Source organism: Sinocyclocheilus rhinocerous, unplaced genomic scaffold (assembly GCF_001515625.1).
Source record: "Sinocyclocheilus rhinocerous isolate Xijiao unplaced genomic scaffold, SAMN03320098_v1.1 scaffold466, whole genome shotgun sequence".
In the NCBI taxonomy this organism is placed as follows: domain Eukaryota; kingdom Metazoa; phylum Chordata; class Actinopteri; order Cypriniformes; family Cyprinidae; genus Sinocyclocheilus; species Sinocyclocheilus rhinocerous.
In genome coordinates this window covers 70,968-91,716 of record NW_015631145.1, presented here as the reverse complement: position 1 = coordinate 91,716, position 20,749 = coordinate 70,968, and the positions used below count along the sequence as shown (strand labels likewise).

General features: G+C 34.4%; 1 protein-coding gene across 2 annotated transcripts in view; it reads right to left on the bottom strand.

Moving 5' to 3' along the window:
• LOC107741617 (stromal interaction molecule 1) overlaps positions 1–20,749 on the bottom strand; it is a 48,141-nt gene that overhangs the window by 24,296 nt on the left and 3,096 nt on the right. For both annotated transcript variants that reach the window (XM_016554375.1, XM_016554376.1), the window contains exons 2-6: positions 19,477–19,607; positions 11,927–12,057; positions 6,438–6,552; positions 3,090–3,201; positions 1,944–2,059 (exon numbers count right to left, since the gene is read on the bottom strand). In XM_016554375.1, the coding sequence (XP_016409861.1) occupies positions 1,944–2,059; positions 3,090–3,201; positions 6,438–6,552; positions 11,927–12,057; positions 19,477–19,597 (595 nt within the window). In that variant the 5' untranslated portion in view covers positions 19,598–19,607. The remainder of the gene's footprint in view (positions 1–1,943; positions 2,060–3,089; positions 3,202–6,437; positions 6,553–11,926; positions 12,058–19,476; positions 19,608–20,749) is intronic.

The window sequence follows — 20,749 nt, the reverse complement described above, 5'->3', positions numbered from 1 at the left end:
ACACATATGTAGTTGTTTTTTTGGTGTTTGGCTTAGTGTTATGTTAGAATCGTTATTATACTCTTATACCTTTTGTTCTTTACTATTTTGAATCGTTTTTAGCTTTATGGAATTTTGTTGTATGCATTTGTCATTTTTATTTAATCTCTTTATTTTTAAAATGTGTGTAATAAATATTTATAAAGTTTTAGCTTTTAGTTTTGGATCTGTTTTTAGTTGTTTTAATACTACAATTGATTGCTTCTGTTGTCCTCATTTGTAAGTCGCTTTGGATAAAAGCGTCTGATAAATGACTAAATACATAAATAAATAAATAAATGCTGTTCTTTTCAGCTTTCTAATTACCAAAGAATCCTGAAGAAAATGTAACACTGTTTCCACAAAAATATTAAGCAGCACAACTGTTTTCAACAATGGGAATAATAAGGATTGTTTCTTGAGCAACAAATCAGCATATTAGAATGATTTCTGAAGAATCATGTGATACTGAAAACTGGAGTAATGATGATGAAAATTCACTACAGGCATAAATTTAATTTTTAAATATATTTCATTATTTTAAATAGTAATAATTTTTCACAATATTACTGTTTTTCAAATAAATGCATGTTTGTTGAGACTTCTTTTATAAACATTAAAACAATACTTACCAAAGTCAAACTTTTGACTTGTTATCCCGCTCTATGCGTGTGTGTATTAACCCGCTCTATGTTTGGTTGGTAAAATAAATGTTGTAAATTCAAATCAGAGCGTCTTCCGTGTCTGGAATGGATGTATTCTTGAGTCTATAAGGTAACAATAATATAATAAGATAACTAAAATACAATTTTCATTGACTAAAACTAGACTAAATGTCATCAGTTTTCGTCGACTAAAACTAGACTAAAATGCTCAGACTTTTAGTTGACTAAAACTTGACTAGACTAAAAAGAGTATGAACGTGACTAAAACTAATAAAAACTAAAATGACAGTTTCACACAAAGACTAGACTAAAACTAAAATTAAAACAGGCCGCCAAAAACAACACTAATTGGAAGTTACCTAGCTGGGGACTATTTTCAGCTAAAAGTGCTACCGCCAGACCCGGAGATTGGCTGAATGGATTAGAAAACGGTAAAACTCAACTGTTTAACTCTAGGGGAGTTGGAAAATGAGCCTATTTTCAAAAATAGTGGCGTGTTCCTTTAATCAGCGATACATCCTAAATGCCAAAGTCTTGTTGGATGATAGAGTGTTTTCTAGATAAGTGCAAGTCCAAAATAATAATAATCCTAAATCCGAAGTAACCCCATGTTTGCATTTCTACTGCTTCTCCCATATATAGATCAGCAAACGAGCTGGCAGTTCACTAGAAGACGTCTGAAGCCCAAGTAGATAAGCAGGTTCTTCTGAGCTTATCTGAGTGAAGTGAGTGAGTGAAGTGACATATGGCCAAGTATGGTGACCCATACTAGGAATTAGTGCTCTGCATTTAACCCATCCTGAGTGCACACACACAGCAGTGAACACACACACACCGTGAACACACACCCGGAGCAGCCGGGGAGCAGTTGGGGGTTCGGTGCCTTGCTCAAGGGCACCTCAGTCGTGGTATTGAAGGTGGAAGAGAGCACTGTACATTCACTCCCCCCACCTACAATCCCTGCTGGACCGGAGACTCGAACTCGCAACCTTTGGGTTACGAGTCCGACTCTCTAACCATTAGGCCACGACTTCCCCTATTTGCATGTGATAGACACCTCAGCAGCTGGCTCACGTTTGAACATGTTTAAAGTTAAAGACATATTACAACAGAACCGGAAACAATCACACCTAAGCAGACAAGGTACAGATAGCTAAAAACATTTCTAGAAAATATATATGATAGCTATAAGACAGATTTAGGTTAGTTGAATGTTTTGGTTTGATTTATGATGGTCTACCAGAGGGAAATCTCACTCACTCATAGGAGCTCCAAACAGAACCGTATCCAGAGACTTGAGCTGTAGTTTCTGAAAGTGACTCCGGTCCAGAATCTTCAGGACGGTCTGTGTAAGAGTGGCATTCTTCACCGCCAATCTAGAAACGAGAAAAATAAAGAAATACAAAAGAGGTCAGACTTACTGAGTCAAATAGAAAAACGAGTTTCAGAGCTAAAGAAAAACATTTGACCATAATAAATAGGTTTTAAATCCATGAATGATGCTCACAGCGGTCAAGTTTTGAGTGTCAAGTAATTCTTGTCTCATTAAAAGTGGAATAAATGCTCGTTTAGGATAAGTGTCAAGTGTTTCCCATCACACTCGGACCAAACTAATTGAACCAGCATGTCAGAAGTTAAGAGCACACAGTCTCAAATGTATTTAACACATCCCTGCTGTTTAATTTCTTCACTACTAGTACCACCAAATGGCACAGATGACCATTTTTTGGGAAAAGAAACAGATTTACAAAATTCCAGTTGTCTGTGCATATTAAGCTGGGATAGAGTAAATTTGATAAATGTACATATACTTACACACTACCATTCAAAATTTAAGGGTCAGTAAGTTTTTTGTTTTTTTAAGAAATTAATACTTTTATTAAGCAAGGATACATTAAACTGTACAAAAGTGACAGCAAAGACATCAATGAACACATATTTCTATTTCAAATGCTTTTCTGAGTCTTCTATTCATCAAAGAATTCTGAAAAAAAAAAAAAAATTCCACAGAAATATAAAGCAGCACAACTGTTTTCAAAATTGATAAGAAATATTTCTTGAGCAAATCAGCATATTAGAATGATTTCTGAAGGATCATGTGACTCTGAAGACTAATGACTTCTGAAAATTCAGATTTGCCATCACAGAAATAAACAAAATTTTTAAATATATTAAAACAAAAAAACATTAGTAATATTTCACATTATTACTGCTTTTATTGTATTTTCGTTGTGCATAAAATACTTTTGAACAGTAGTCTGTATGTACGTGTGTAGGCACATGTATACATATAATGCAATTTTATAATAATAAAATAAATAATTTATATTACATAATATTATAATAATTACACACAGCAGCTTTAAAGAACCACTCTTCTTGTTAATTATTGCTGTTAAAACTCACCGGGGCATGGATGTACCGTTAAAATTCAACTTCCGGAAGGCTTCCGCATATTGTGGCAGCTCGAGGTAGTCGATAAGCCAATCCACAACCTCATCCACTGTCCAGTTGTACACTGTAGAACAGAAACACAAAGCTAGAATTAGGCCAAATTCATAAACATCACAACGCATCAGAATTAATTGATCAAAACAAGCTGATAAATGCTGTGTAATACAACGTGTGACCAAAAGTGGGTGGTTTTGACTTAAAACGAGTATCCTAATGGAGTTTTAAATTTAGTAAGAATCGTGACGGTTTTTAAAAAACAAATCGTTACATCATCAGAGGTCTGCAGGGAATAGAGCGTGTGACTAAGAGTGTCATTATCTGATTTTGAAGAAGCTTCTTTTTCATGCTAAATTAATCTGTTTTAATTGATAAATGATCCTAATCATACGGTGTGATTTATTTCTGGCCTTTAAAATTATTGTTTGTATGAGTCCGACTGTACAATATGAGCCTTGTGCGATCTTGGGTAGAAGCCAAATCTTTCATGTCAGACTGAACTATCTTTATTTTAGAACAAGCTTTCTCAAACTGGGGTTTTGTGAGGTATTAAAAGCTAATAATTAATTCAATTAATACAATTAAAAAAATAAAACTAATAAAATTCAAATAAAAACTAATAATACATAAAAAATACAATTTAATATATAAAAATAAATGAATTTTAAAAATCTAAATAAATATTATTCGTTTTAATATGTGTAATTATTTGTTTACCTACATATCAGCTGACTTTTTTGGACATGGCTAGCATTGACTGGGTTATCTGCAGTGTCACATTCTGACGATGAAATAAAAGGAAATTTGCAAAAACAAAAAGAAATTTGCCAGCGGCTAAGATTCATCGCAATTAATCAGCCGTCAATGGCAATGACACACTAAGCGATCAAAACTGCCCATGATATTTGAATGAAAAGGGGAAAAGACACCAAAAATCAAGCATACACAGCAGAGGGACAGCTGGCATAGCCATCCAGTACCATCACATTTTAATGGAGTATAAATATTACACTGCCATAAATAACAGAGATAATCACTGTCATACCACATTTGAAAAAAAAAAAAAAAAGCAGACACCGTCAGCTCTCAATGAAAACACTGTAAGAGTATATATCTCTCTCGCCTGACCCTAGCACAAAACTGTGCTCAGTGTGTGTGTGTGTGTGTGTGTGTGCGCGCACTGCTCGGCTGGGACTGATCGGCTTTCATAGCCTTGGCTCTTCAGATGTGGTTTGAGGAAGAGCTGCAATGCAGGATAAAACAGACCAGAGAGAGAATTAAAAAGAGACAGAGAAAGTGAGGAGCAGAGGAAACACAGAGAACGTCTGAACCCTAGACAGACATTGTGGAGGGTTTATTGTCAGATCCAAGAATATGTGCAGTATACAACCAGAACACATGCATGATGCAATCATGCACTCCCATAATACAATGTGCTTGACTTGCCATGTCATTTTCATTTGAATGAAGTGCACATAGTAAGTGTGACTTTTCGGTCATTCATTATAAGGGATGTTTTAGCCTATACATTCAAAAGGTTTTTTTAAGCAATATACTGTATATTGAAACTCAGTGCAACCATTAAACAGGATAATAGATTTAACATATAAAAGTCAAAACAACTAAATAACAGATTTAATATATAAATAGGCTAAATAACTATAACCTGCACTACTGTACAAAAGTTTGGAGTTTAAATGTTTTATTCATTTTAAACGTACATTTTTTTTCAGGAGTCTTTGATGAATAGAAAGTTCAAAATAACAGCATTTATTTAAAATAAAAATCTTCTGTAACATTATAAATGTCTTTCCTGTCACTTTTGATCAGTTTAGTAAGTACTTGCTGAAGGAAAATATTAATAACCAAATAAATAAATAAACAAATAAATCTTACTGACTCCAAACTTTTAAATGGTAGTGTAAATAACCTTTTATTGCACTAAATTATCACTGCATAAATTATAAATGGATAATCAATGACGCAGTCACAATATGTTTATTGCTTCCAATTTAGACAATAAAAATAATATAGATACATTTCTAACTGACAAGTTGGTTGCTGAATAATGAGTATTTTATGTTACCCTGCATAGTTTTGTTCATGATTTGAGAATGAGGTCATGCAAACTGCTCATGTTGATATCAGCCTCTTACCTTAACGACAAAATAAATGACAGACAAGACGATCGCGGATGATTTAGTTTCGAAACTAGATGCAAAAGCACCTGTTAGTCAATATTTTGGATTTTGAAAAGCCTGTTGAGACGCCGATTAACCGGTGGGAAAATTTCCTCACCGACACAACCCTAATGGGTAGTGTTCTCTCCTTCATTTTGAAACTCGATAGGCCAATTTATTATGTTGTCCTAACTTTACACTAATATATGGTTACTTAATAATTCAGCACCGTTTCTTTTTCTTTCAGAAACAAACCTGTGACATTTCGGTCCACAATCACTGCATTGTGCAGCAGTATATCCACTGCAGCAAGCAGCACACTTTTATTCCCTTTAGCTTTAGTTTTACCAAGGCCTCATTCACACGTATGGGCAGAACGCACATGTTAAGTGTTCTAGAGCTTATCTGGATTTGGAGGAGGTGTTGAAAACCACTGAAAAATGGCTCCCTAAGTGTTCACACTCCTGCTGTTAAGAGGCCCAATTAAGTTAACACTTAACAACACATGCCCTAGTAGCCCTACATAAAAGTACCATGTCCTAGCATTATGATTGTACCATGTTACATTAGGATTTCAATTTTCATTATTATTATTATTATTACTACTACTACTAAAAATAAAATTAATATTTATGTTGTAATATTTCAATGTAAAATAAATGTATAATTATTAAGTACAATAATAATAAATATTGTATTGAAATTGTACAGTTGTACTGTGAAATAAAATAAATATTATGAATATTGATTCACCATCATATTAACATGGCCAAGTAACTTAAAAGAAAATCATGTTATTACAATACATGTCCAGAAATACCATGGTAAAATCATGTGGTATCACAGAATGAACCTGGGATATATTTTAATTAATTAACCTATTTTTTCCACAGCATTTTATCCAGCTGTACAGTTTAAGGCACATTGTGCAGTCAACTGAAAAAAATCTGACTTTGATGTATTCAAGTCAGCAAAAACCTTCTAAGAATGTGAGTCTGCATTAGCAAAGGTCAACCGATGAGCTGTTTTTCAATAAAAGGTACAACATATTCCACTGCATGTGAGAAAAGCATGACAAGCAGCTTTCTGCGTTAATGGGTCATTATGAAAGAGTTGCGCTCACCTTTCGAACTCTTCCAGGCATTCCACAGGTCCTCCACGCTTATGAGCTGGTCGTCACCATGGAAACTGTTGTGCTTGGCTTTGGGGTCATGGTAGTTGAGGTCCTCTCTTAAAAACTGTTGGATAACAGGGAACAAAATGAAATCTATTCCAATTAGCAACTCATGGATACCAGTGCATTCAGAAGAAAGTGAAAACATTGAATATGATCGCTGTATTCTCCACTAGCAGAGATTTTATTTTTTATGTTTCCTTTATATAGAGCTTGAGAGCAGAGATTTATTTATTTTTACATTTCCTTTACAAAGACCTTTAGATGGACGTGTAAAAAAAAATAAAAAATAAAAAATAAAAAAAGATGTGTAGAATAATTTGTTTGTGCACAACAGCACAAAATTAAGCAGACACTTAATGCAGCCCTTAAAAATTACCATAGTGATACAGTGATGATATCAGATGACAATAAAATAATATATGAAATAAAAAGGTAAAAAACATATATAAAACTAAATAATATAATAATAATAATAATAAATAATAAAAATAATAAAATAACAAAATAAAAATATAATACAAAAAACAAATAAACCAAAATACATAAAACAATATTATAAAAATAAAATAATAAAAAAAATCAATAAAATAAAAATAATTTAAAAAAAAAAGAAAAATATTAAAACACCAAAAATCAAATAAATATAAATACCATAAAACAAAATAATATTAAAAATATAACAATAAATAAATAAATATTTTTGCTAATGGATAACGAAAGCCTTTACAGTCTTAACAGACACTATGTAGTGACTTAGATCATAACCCGGCTATGACCAGCAATACTACATTTTGTTAGTCGTTTGGTTTCCAAGCCGATAGTCCTGCCCAACTCAAAAACTTACTGGTGCGAAAATGACAGTTTGTTTGACCATCATGAGCAAATGACCAGAACGTAATTCAATGACAATAAACTGTTTACTCTAGGGAACATTTAACAGCCAACCCACTGGATATAAACCATCTTACATGTAGACGGCATGATGTTTTAAGACATTCTGGGTCTATTAATACCATTGGGTTTTCTGAACATATAGAGAGCAAAGGCTCTGTTTGCTCAGACACAGCAGATGGCAAAACTGATTACACAACAAAACGCAACAGAAGGTTAGAGTGCAGTTCACAGAATATTTAAGACGGTAAGAGCTTCAAACTGTGGTTAAACTGCAACCACTGTGGGAGATTTGTCATAAATGTGTAAATATTTAGATACACCTGACAAACGACACCTGCTTTCTTGAAATCAAATTTGTTGTTTTAACAGCATTCATAATGGCTTATGACTGACATATCAAAACATGTAGAGATGCTTGGCTTTTTCCCACAGCGGCAATAATTAAAATTCACAATTTCACTGGAAACGCCATCACCAAGGCATAAAAAAAGAAAATGAGTCATGGTTTTCAGATAAAGGCCAAGACATTCATCGACTTGCCCACTCAAAGACAAGTGTCGAGCAAGATGAGCAAGACTGCTGTGTGGAAACTGACACTGAACGCAGCGCAACCGTTTCTATCAGTAAAATTTTGTGATTGTAAACTGCACTACATGCCATCAAATCATCATTTTGAGATTTTGGAAAACCGACTCTCACAAGAATATCACGATGCTTGCAAATCTGTGGTTGCCATTCCGTGGGATGTGCCTTGATGCTGCTTCGAGAAGGCTGGATGCAGCAGGACAGCACGCCTACACAACATACCGCGCGACTGAAAGGATGCCAGGGAGGGGCAGGCCCTGCGTATGCTTCCAAAACGACACCCAACGAACATGATGACCGGCTTTTCTTGGGCAAACGGCCACCGGTTCAAAAGCAGCATCAGAGATTTTGGATACCATTCATAAAAGAGAGATGGTACAAAAGGCATATGTGTGAGTTTATTGCTTAGGAACATATTGCTGAAAGAATGAACAGCCCTAGTCTGTCGGGAATTGTCTTTCATTGCGGTTTTGAGTGGGCTAATGTTGCTTAATGTTAGCTAGTGGGCTATTTCACATTTGGTAGCAGCTAGGCTAACTTAATGTGGGTGAAAGAGAAAAACAGATTGCAGTACAACGAAACAATGCAGGTTCACTGAAAAACAATTAAAACTTATAAAACTAATCCTAACTTAACCTGTATGAAATAGTCAGATTTTTTTTTTAACAAACAAACCTCAATTTCATTCAGAGGCCCAAACTGAGCAAATATATGTAATTTGGTGCAGATGTTATTTATATGATTTCAAATATCAACATTGGCTACCAGAAATCACTTACTCTGCCTTTAAGATTAAATTCTGATGTTTGTAATGTAAATCAATTAGATTTTTAAAACAGTATGTCTTAGTAAGACAAAATTTAAATAGTTGTATTTAAATTAGTTTTATTATCAAAGCTCTGTAGTTTTTATTGTAGTGGGCAAAACATAATGCAATGCAAAAATGATGCTTGACAGATGAACAAATAAACATTCATCAAAAGCCTGATGTATCATATTTGATATTTAAATTTGAATGATTTTTCAGTTGAATGAAATTTGAATGAAAAAAAAAACCAAGTAAGCCTAAGTTGCTTCAGTCCAGTAAATATTTATCTTGAAATATTACTAATTTAAAAGTTATTTGGTCACACTTTATTTTAAGGTCCAATTATCGCTATTAACAAACCATTAACTACAACTTTTGCCTCAATAAACTCCTAATTTGCTGCTTATTAATAGTTAGTAAGGTTGTTACTAGTTAATAGTGAGAATTGGTCCCTATACTAAAGTGTTACCAGTTATTCTTATGCTTACTTTATAAAAAGGCATTTCACATATTAAAAAAGTATGAACTATCAATCAGAGGGCAAAAGGCATGTGGAGGATTGTGTACAACGGGCTTTTCAGCAATGTTTTGATCGTGTTGACCATTTAGAATCCTAAAAATCATGTATCAAATAGTATTTATAGAGTTAACAAAATGCTAAAGGAGGGAATCTCTAAAACAACATAAGATGCAATGCAACACCTAAAGATGTCCGCTTGAAAGTGCACGGCTTTAACAATCTAGGGCTGCACGATTCATCGAAATTAAATCGCAAAGGCGATAAATCGCGATTAGGCAGAAGCTGCGATTATCATGCGTATCTTTCAGTGAAGCACGTTTCTGTGATCAGCAGTAAATCTCCATCCGAAGGCCAGTGGGCGCTCTCGCGCTGAAACTCCAAATACGCCTCGCAGAAGAAATCAGGAAATTCCTATAGCAGTTGCTGAATAAACAGAAGATATCCTTTTAGTCCTAAAGATAATCGGAATTGTAAAAGGTTTGCCTTTATTTGTGTACATTCACAATAAAAACAAATCTTTGTGCTTTTGTAAAATAAGCCTAAAGAAAAATAGAATGCCACTTTCTGCCGTCTGTTTCCTTTCGCGCTGCACAAAAATGAACCGAAACTCTGCATACTAGTCAACTTGTTTTTCTTTCATTTTCTTAATTTATAATTTAAGTAAAAATATATATAGCCTAGCTTTATTATGTTTTTCTCCGCTCGCAGAAGCGCTGCAGGTGCGTGATGGGATGTGATGACCATGTGAATCCTCATGTTCTGTTGTTTGCTGCTTTTTGCGCATGTAAAATTAATCCCTGGGAAACAAATGTTAGTATTTTTAACGGGTCACAGATACTTATCCTTTCTAATTTAATTCAATTCTAATTTAAAATAATATTGTCGGTTAACAATCGGTTAACGAGCGTCGGTTGTCGGTTAGGAAAAATAACCGAATTGAACATCCCTAGTGTGATTATAACTATGATAATAAATTAAAATAATATGATAACAAATACTGACTTGTAAAACCTAAAATAACAGCTGACACTGGAAGCCTTCCACATTCTAGTTAAAAATAGCTGTGCACATACATTAAAAATAAACAGGATATGCCGCAAAAAAACTTTACTACTTCTAAAAAATACTGCATTAAAACATCTGGATAAACGAATTGACAAGTTGGTTTTTGAGTAATTAGTGTATCAATTATCTTGACTTATTCTTACTCCTGACTAGTAGTCAAACCAATGCCTCATGTTAGTTTCTGGAGCTCACAGACATCTGAGATGTGACTAGTGTTAACTGCTGAGAAAACAAGCAAAAATATGTAATTTCACAAGACTAGTCTGCATGGCATATCCTTGAGCGGTAGAACGCTGACAGATGCATTGTTTCATAACCAGTTGGGCAAAAATCTTTAAGATGAAGGTCAAAAACACATGATAAATGACATGCACAAGTGTAGATTTTGACTAGTAACTCATCTGTCTTTTATCCCTTGTTGTAATCAGTGGATTTATTTAGTGACAGGTCAGGCTGATCCTAGATTAGCACTGTTTCTGAGAGACGCCTACACATGGGTCTGAATTAGCGGTTATGGCCTCTGCAGACCACCTGACTCAGAATAGCACAGTGAGGAGGCTTCTGGTTTCCTGCAGAAATGTTTCCTGCATCTTGCAGCCCAAAGAGCAAAATAACACAAACCATAACACACATTGCTGCACTATGTCACACAGGCTGATACAATTCATCATGTACTAATGTTTTAACAAGCCCAGATCACTGGAAAGAGCATTAGACAGGACAAGTCCCATTCATCCCATTCATTAAATACGCAAAATTCTCAGTAAAGAATTACATAATCCATTATCCAATAATTACAGAAAAAAAGTAATAAATAAAAATAAAAAAGATAAAATAACAATCCTGATTAACCTGTAAAAATATAATTGTTATTAATATATAATAGGCATATAATATTCGTTTTACACACGTTTATTTTTACTCAATTATGACTATATAACTGATTTTATATAATATATAAATATAAATATACATATCTAGTAAAATATATAGTGCAATTTATTTATATAAATATATAGTAGTATAAAGAATATAATTCATTTAAAATATTATAGAGTAAAATGCAATACGTAGTTAATTCATTAATAAAAAAAAATGTAATACAGTCTTGTACCTTTTTTCATGTTTATATACTTTTTTATATTTTATAGAGATATACATCTTTTTATGCTTTAAACCAAAGTTTGTAATTTTTTTAAATAATCTCTGAGCTAGCTGTATTGGTTCATGAATTTTTGCAGAAAATAAATTTGAAAAATACTTCCAAAACCATGGCAGTCACTGTTGTATACCATAGGGTAAATGAACAGATAGCTTGTAAAATGAAAAACATAAAATAAACCTAATATCACAAGCAGCAACAAGCACCAGGATACCTATTAGCCTGCTGCAGCTTACTCATTCACCATCATGCTGAGTTGAAATTTAATGCTATGAGAAAAATTTATCAGTTGCTTAATCAACCACACTGAGAGTGAGGTTAGAAGAGAACAAAGGTCAATCAACTGCCTAATTAACCAAAAGTTGGCCACTCAGAAGCAGTTTTAGAAGTAATTCACTGACCCCATCGGTTTCCACAACATCCACATTCCCATTGGCATCGTCGTCCATTTGCTTGTGAATGCTGCGGATGGCCTCAAAACTGAGGATGGCGTTCTCATCCTGGCAGAGCAGCTCGTCAATGCGGCAAAGCTCTGAAGAAAAGAGACACAGTTAGTGAGATACTAAAACAAGTCAAATTCTTAAATTACCTCTAATTTATTATATTTATAATTCATGTTCCGGATCCTTGTAATCTTTAAATGAAATGCCAAAGCCAATATCTTAGAGACTAGGCTGATGGCTGGCAAAACTGAAATATGATTTCACACTATATAATTTAAAGACAGCAAATAACATGCTCAACAATTGCTGCAATGAAATTTATATTTTACATACTATATGGAAAATTAAAAATTAAAATGAATCCAAATGCTATATTACTTTTTCATATATCATTTATTTTCTTTAACAGTTAATGAACTTTTCCACGACATTCTAATTTATTGAGATGCACCTGTATATTCTATACCGCTTCTAAAACCTAGCGGCCAAACAGAAAAACTTAATGCAGATCATTTTAAAAATACCAAATATGGGTTGCTATATACTAGTCTTGGCGATTTATTGGTGAAACACTAATTGTTCTGGCAACCTATTATTAGGACTAGGTCCATCCCTTGTATCAAACATCCACTTTTTAATTTTTTTTACAATTCCTGATAGATAAAATAAAACCGGCAGTCTTTCGGTTTTCCAGCCAAGATCTTTAACCATTACACCATCCTACAATATTGAAGCTTTATTGGTTTTTAATTGAGAACTAGCTCATTCAACAGGACCACAACAAACAATAAAAGTGATAAATAAAGGTGAGATAAAAAACCCAATATGTGACCCTGGACCACAAAACCCAATATGTGACCCTGGACCACAAAACCAGTCTTAAGTCGCTGGGGTATATTTGTAGCAATAGCCAAAAATACATTTTATGGGTCAAAATTATTGATTTTTCTTTTATGCCAAAAATCATTAGGATATTAAGTAAAGATCATGTTCCATGAAGATATTTTGTAAATTTCCTACTGTAAATATATTAAAACTTATTTTTTTATTAGTAATATGCATTGCTAAGAACTTCATTTGGACAACTTTAAAGGCGATTTTCTCAGTATTTTGATTTTTTTGCACCCTCAGATTCCAGATTTTCAAATAGTTGTATCTCGGCCAAATGTTGTCCTATCCTAACTAAGCTTATGTATTCAGCTTCCAGATGATGTATAAATCTCAATTTCGAAAAATTGACCCTTATGACTGGTTTTGTGGTCCAAGGTCACATATGGCCTGTTGCCTTAGCAATAGTCAACTTAATTGTCGGGGGCAACAAAGCACTCTTCAATGAGAACATTGCGTGCTAATGAAGACTTAAAATGATAGCACCGGATCAAATTTCAGAATTCAGAGGTGCTTCTAAACGAGCCTTCTCCAAATCCCACTGTGTCCGTGGAGGTTTCCAGCTCAAACTATGAGGGGGGCTAAAAATAGACCCGACTGTGGTATTAACTAAAACTAGCAAACAACTATTTTTAGGCCGCAAATCTGCACAGCTGTTGTGTTACCACATTCAAGGTTCTGAGGGCCAGGAAAGCTCTGGTTTGTGCGGAGCGAACCTGCAGTAGTTTGTGTGAACGTTCACGAATGGTAACTTTATCAGCTCAGAGTGTGTGGTACTCGAGAGACTGATGTAGGCTGTGATGCATCCGGTCGTGTTTGTGTATATCAGAGTGTTATAACACAAAGGAACCGGTCCAAGAGATCCATGAGCTGCAGAAATAAACCTTGGCGTCTGTCTTTTCATAACACAATACATTTAGAAACTTAAGAGGAGACGTATCTTAAAGCTCTCCAAGAACAGAGACAGAAGTCTATCTAAGCCTATCAAAGTCACCCTGAAGGCTTGGTAGATGATTGGGAACCAGGTTGGGGGCTGGTAAATGGACATGAAAAGAAGCATATCCAGTTTCTGAAATGTATCACTTACCAAGTAGAATGAACTACAACCTTTATATTAGATGTATCGTCTTGAATACCAGGCTGTACTCAAAACAAATTGATCAAACCTGAAGAAATTGAGCAATATCTATTTGTTGCTCAACTACTTGTCTCGGGCGATGTAATCACAAGTGATCAGCAAAGATAGATTGCTGCTTTACACCCGTTAGTAACATGCTAGTCTCCTGCCTAGTAACATCTCCTGTGATGTCCTGTGATCGGATTTCAAGAGGAGGGTCTCTTCTGGGACATTGTTAAATGTGTCACTGTTACTGCATGTTGATATAGCAAATAAGCCCACTTCCAACAACAACAACAAAAAAAGTGTTACATTGTTTTTCCCTAAATAATACTTTTAGAATTTGCACAAACTACCATTCAAAAGAATGTTTTTGAAAGTAGTCGCTCACCAATGCTGTATTTATTTGAGCAAAAATACAGTAGAATACAGCAGAACTTGGTACAATTTAAACTACCTCTCTCTATTGTAATATATTTTAAAATGTGATTAATTCCTGTGATGCAAAGCTGAATTTTCAGCATCATTACTTCAGTGTCACATGATCCTTCAGAAATCATTTTAATATGCTGATTTGCTGCTCAAGAAACATTTCTTATTACTATCAATGTTGAACAGTTGTGCTGCTTAATGTTGCATGGCACTTTTTTCCGTGATTAAAAAGTTCAAAAGAACAGCATTTATTTAAAACAGAAATCTTTTATAACATTATAAACGTCTTTAAATAACTTTTGAGTATTTAATGCATCCTTGCAGAATAAAAGTATTAATTTCTTTAAAAAAAAAACTTGTGAATGGTAGTGCATATACACAAAATATGTGAATAAATAAATATATAAAAAATAATAATAATTCATATTATATTTATATATAATTTTAATCCAAGCACAAATGAGATGTTTCAACCAGATTGCATCAAAACAACATATATATATATATTCTGTCAATATGGGGTGCTGTGTGTACATTAATGAGGAAAAAAAATTAACTTAAATGATTTTAGCAAATGGCTGCAATATAACAAAGAGTGAAAAATTTAAGGGGGTCTGAATACTTTCCGTACCCACTGTATATAAAATAAAAAAATTACACTGCATTATTGTAACTTTTAGGTCCAAAACTTACATTACCCTAGTACAGATATGCAATGCTACAAAAGCTTGATTGCATTTCGTCATGATATATCAGAAAGAAATTCATTGAACAACAAACATTTCGCAAAATTGCCACATCAAGACATGTTGCATAACCCGTCAGTTCTCTTTTTCAAGTCATGGTGTGCAACAGTTTGGAGAAAACTCAGCTAGACACGCTTATAGTTAACTACTAAAATAACAGCAAGAAAACTCTATCGACCCCCCGAGAATAGTGACAAGAAAAATTAAGAATAGGACGGCACACTTGCAAAGCATTTGCATACTTGCGTAGAGTATCTTTCTGGCTTTTGGTTACCAGCTGTTGTCCCATATAAAGTGTTTTATATAACCTAAACAAGCCTAAGATCAAAAGCACTGGTCAAAGCCATGAACACTGCCTTTGTAAGAAACATGACTCTCTGTATCTAATCAGAGTTCAGTGAATACAGTTATGTAATGCAAAAGTCCCCTTACAACAATTATAATAGTCTAGCTAGCTAGTCAAGACAAAGTAAATCATCAAATAAACTTGATATAACATATTTCATCTCTAAAAAAAAAGAAAAAAAAGAGGACAACAAGCCACTAGTTATTTTCTGTCAATCTGCCGTTATATAACAGACAGGACTCAGGAGATGAGGGGCCGGCTGCCGTTTTGGGGAGGCTGAAAACTAGCGCACCAACTGTGGGATATTGTCTTCTCCAACAGGACTGGAAACAAATCCAGGCCGACCAGTGGCATGAGTTTTGTACTGTCTGAAGCCTGACCGTCAGCCTCAGGAGATGCTGAGCTCCATCGGTGTGGTTCTCAGACCTGACACGCACAGCAAGTTCCAAAGATCAAGGCCTGCGAGGCGTGGTGGGTACCGATCCTCTCTGCTGAAGCTTGAAAGAGTTTTTGGTCACAGAGAGGCTGATGTGGTCAAGAAATATTTTATAAAATGGGATAAGAGCTGAAGTTTTAGGACATACACTACTGTTCAAAAGTTTGAGGTCGGTAAGACTTTTTGAAAAAAGTCTCTTATGCTCATCAAGACTGCCTTTTTTGATAAAGAATATGGTAAAAACAGTAATGTTGTGAAACATTACTACAATTCAAAATAACTGTTTTCTATTTGAATATATTTTAAAATGTAATTTATTCCTGTGATGGCAAAACCGAATTTTCAGCAGCCATTACTCTAGTCTTCATCCTTCAGAAATCATTCCAATATGCTGATTTGGTCCTTAGTGTTATTTTAGTATCATAGAGTTACAATTATAGTTTTTAATCAGTATTTTGAAATAGTTTTTATTTTATATGTTCTGTTTTCATTTTAATTTTAGTTAAAGTTTTAAAAATATTGATGTGTTTTTGACCATTTTTTTATGGTTTTCATTGATTTTTATTTTAGTTCTAGCTATTTTTTACATCACGATAAACTAAATGAAAATGAGAAATGTTGTAAAGTTTTTTATATCAAGTAACAACATTTTTTATGGTTTTAGTTATATTTAATAACCCTGATGTTCAAGAACTATTCTTACTATTGTTGAAAGCAGTTGTGCTGCTTTTTTGGACACCGTGATACATTTTCTCAGGATTTTGTTTTTCAGGACTTTTGATGACTTGCAATAATTTTAAATTTAAATTGTTTTTAACATTGTAAATGTCTTTACTGTCACTTCTGATCAATTTAATGTGTTCTTATTGAATAAAGGTACACTATAGAGGTGTTGGAAGATTAACATTAATTCATAAACCGCTTTCTTGACATTTTGTCACGAGTTTGTAGCAATATCATGGTTAGAAGGGGGAAGAGGAAAAAAAAAACTGAAACCCCTAACTTCCTTGAACGTTTGTGACCGAATTCGATAAAGGCCAAAGTTGCCGCATTTCCCATGTGCCTGTTAATCTAAGTGCTGGGAAAGCCAGGAAAACTCCATTATCTAAGATTAATTTCTGTGTCTTAATACTCATCTCTTTATACTGTCTATATAAGTGACTTGGCCTGTTATTTTAATGCCATCAAACACACTTGTGCCTGATGCAAAGAATAAAATATCTTAAATATAGAAATATAAGCATTGTAAAACACCCATACATGATTCTAAAGTCGCAGCTACTGAAATTTAAAGCAACGAGCCCAACCTGCTCAGAAATTATATAACACACCGGTAGCATACTGCATGATAATACAGCATGCTAATTTGTTTTGCAAACTTCTTACCCTTATAAAATATTTACATTAATCAGTTTCAGCTGAAAAATAACAAACACCTATGGTATGTTATTTCCCACAGTCAGAGACAGAACAAGGTTATGTTTACATTCAGAATAGCATGCTAACATGCTACTTTATCTTTGCAGTATGTACGTGTGTGTAGAGTATGCAAATTCTCTGCATGCACAAGATACCCAGGTTATCTGCTACATTTACTAAAACGTGTAGTATAAACTTGACCTTTCACTTCCAATGTGATGAATGAATATTATGACAGCACTTTTTTTTAACTAAATTTCAATATCGTGATAATACCGTATACCGTAATAAAAGCATTAGCAATTAATCGCAACATGAAAATTTGATACCGGCATATCCCTAAGTGGAAGTAATACCAGCTTCAATTTTAAATGTCTTTATCACTATAGTATGCTAAAAGTACACCACTCGTACACATATGCATTTAAGATGCAAAATAACCATGTGTTACTACTACAAATACCAAGCATAGCATACTATTGATTGGAATAGTAGACCTGGATCGATTTGCAAAGTTACAGGTGACTCTACAGGTCAGTTCAGTGCAAAATTTAGTGTTAAATATGGTGGACACATACAGTACAGCTCATTCAACCAGTAGCCGGATGGTGTATTGTCACTTAATGACTGGGCTCTATTCCAGTTCAACAAAAGCTTTGAAATACACTCTGGACTTTAGGCAGTTTTCCCAAAGGGCTCTTAAGTCATTACACTGCAATCAAGATCAGACGGTTTGATTCACTAACATAACACGGAAAAGCAAGACCACCAGAAAGCCATAGCTATTCATTGTAAAAGACAACTTTTTTACAGCTTTAAGTTGAATTGCACAAGAGCCACTGAGGCAGAACGTGATTGATGACAGACAAATATAACTTAAACATCACCCAGGTTCACATATAATAATGCTAGCTATATGTATATAGCAATTGCATTAAGAAAATTGTCCACTTAACATTTGCGTTGTGCTCCATAAATAAGTTACAGAAGGAAGCAAATAAGATTAAAAACTAAAACACAAAAATCATCAATATAATTTTTTACCCAGTCATTTAAAAATAACACATTTTAGAGCTGTAATGGCAATACCGTGATACCGTGAAGCCGTGATATTTTTGCTTAAGGTTATCATACCGTCAAAATCTCATACCGGCCCATGCCTATTTGGATCATGATTAAAATCCAGTGGTTGCCTCCGATTTTTAAATGGAAAGAGCACAGACAAAGCCTTAGTTTGTTCATATTAAGATATTCCTTTTATTTGTGTAACTTGTTTCATTTGGGGTTTGTTTTAAAATTTCAATTTAGTTTTGTTATATTTATATTTTATATTTCAATTGTGATATATTTCATGATCAAAATCATGAATTGAATCGTGAGTTCAGTGAATCGTTACATCTAGAGATGCACCGATTCGATCGGCCAGGGATCGGAATCGTCGATTTTCCTCATGATCGGCCCGGATCTGTGATCGGCCGGTTGATTTAGAATACTATTTATTATTTTTTGTTCTCTATAATTTTTTCGTTGTTCTTTGAGTGTAACTAAAAACAAATATTTTCAAATTATTGCATAATTTTCAAGGCCTGGAAATCACTTTTTTTTCCCATGACTTTTAAAATAAACGTCATGCCAAAATCAGAACTGATTCAAATTACAACAGAAAATCAGAATTAAAACAGAAAAGTCCCCCCTTCCCCCCTTTTGACTGAAACTGGTTTGTTTCGTAGAGCAAGCATCCGGGCAAGAAGCAACAGATCCCAATCATCACTTATAAGTCAACTCGTATGAACTCTAAGGACAAGCCACCCTTTATATGGGCCTAAAACACATTACAGAAGCAATTGTATGCGCTATGATGCTCTTGGCACCTTCATTTGACATGCTGCCACAAGTAAGGACAGTGCTTAACAGAGATTGCATTCCCTTACTATTCTCAGCCGGGCCACATTTATACCCCCATACAATTTCTAAATAAGACTACAGCACTGGCACAGGGGGCTGCAAAGCACAGAGCACTCTGAAGTACATTTTGTTTGTTGATAAGGCCGTCAGCTCTCATCGATGATGACACAGCTACTTTTTCTCCAATGTAAAATAATAATTCAAACAGTTCAAACTCACCTGAGACACCGTTGTCCGATGGTAAGGGGTCTGGGCTTACATGATTGGATTTGTCCGCTCGACATTCCAACAAGAAGCATATACATACAATCCAGAAAGTCACCAATCTGCTTAGCTCCATAGTGGGACAGCTGGTTTGGAATACGAGAGAGAAAGATCATGTGAACAAACCAACCCTGCATGTCAAGTCATGTATTAAAGTAATCCTGAGATGATATACGGAAGAACACAGACAACTGAAAAACACTCTGAATAAGCCTACTTCCTCACTATATAGTAGGTGGAAAACAGCATGTGAAAAGAGCAACATGTCCAAATTTCATTCATACCACCCATATTCATACTATACAGAACATACTTCTTTAACGATCGCAAAGTAAGTTTCATTCAAACCTAATAGTGCATACTTTTGGACGCAGCTTTAATGTCTTTAATTATGACACTCATTCTGCACATGCTTAGTATAGTTCTCTTTTTGCCTGAAAGTAAAGGTAATAGATAAAAGTCCCTATTTTGAAGTTTTTTGTTTTTTTTTGATGCTCAGTATTTTTGTTCTATACTGTATAAAGTTATGGTGCCTCTGAACTTAAAGTTTTCTATTTTAACTCTATAATACATATTAAAAGTATTTTATAGTACTAATATATTGTAAAATATTAATAATGTAGGCACCACTTACACTTTTACTATAAATGCATCATTTCTAACAGGTAAAAATAAAAGAATTAGAACAATATAAAGGTAAAACCCATACAGTAAGCAGAGTGTAAAAAGTATTAAATCAATGTTGGTTATTTGACGGAATTAAGATACAGTGGGTTAAACATTTTAACTCATGCCTTGCTGAAATCCACTTCCTGTAATTGACCTGAATATTATTACTAGAGCCCGACCGATATATCATTTAGCCGATATTATTGGCCGATATGAGCCTGTCGCCGATATATTGGTATCGGCGAATATTCCGCCGATATGAACATTTTTTTTAAAGAGCATATAACGCAGATAAAATGCTTGAAATCGTGTAATTACTTAGTTTGTCCATTGTGTGCTACTGGCGACCTGGATGAAACGCTTTAAAGCTTAAGTCTATGGAAAACCATTGAAAATTTGAACGGTCATATCTCCGTAACGCCGTGGCGGATCCGCACCAAATTCGGGGGATCCCTTCAGCTCGAGGAACCCTCTCGAACGCGAATCGAGTGTACGTCTCGAGGCCCTCTTTTGAATGAGACCACCCCCGCGTGGATAGCCCCCGGGGTTCGGGAGTTAC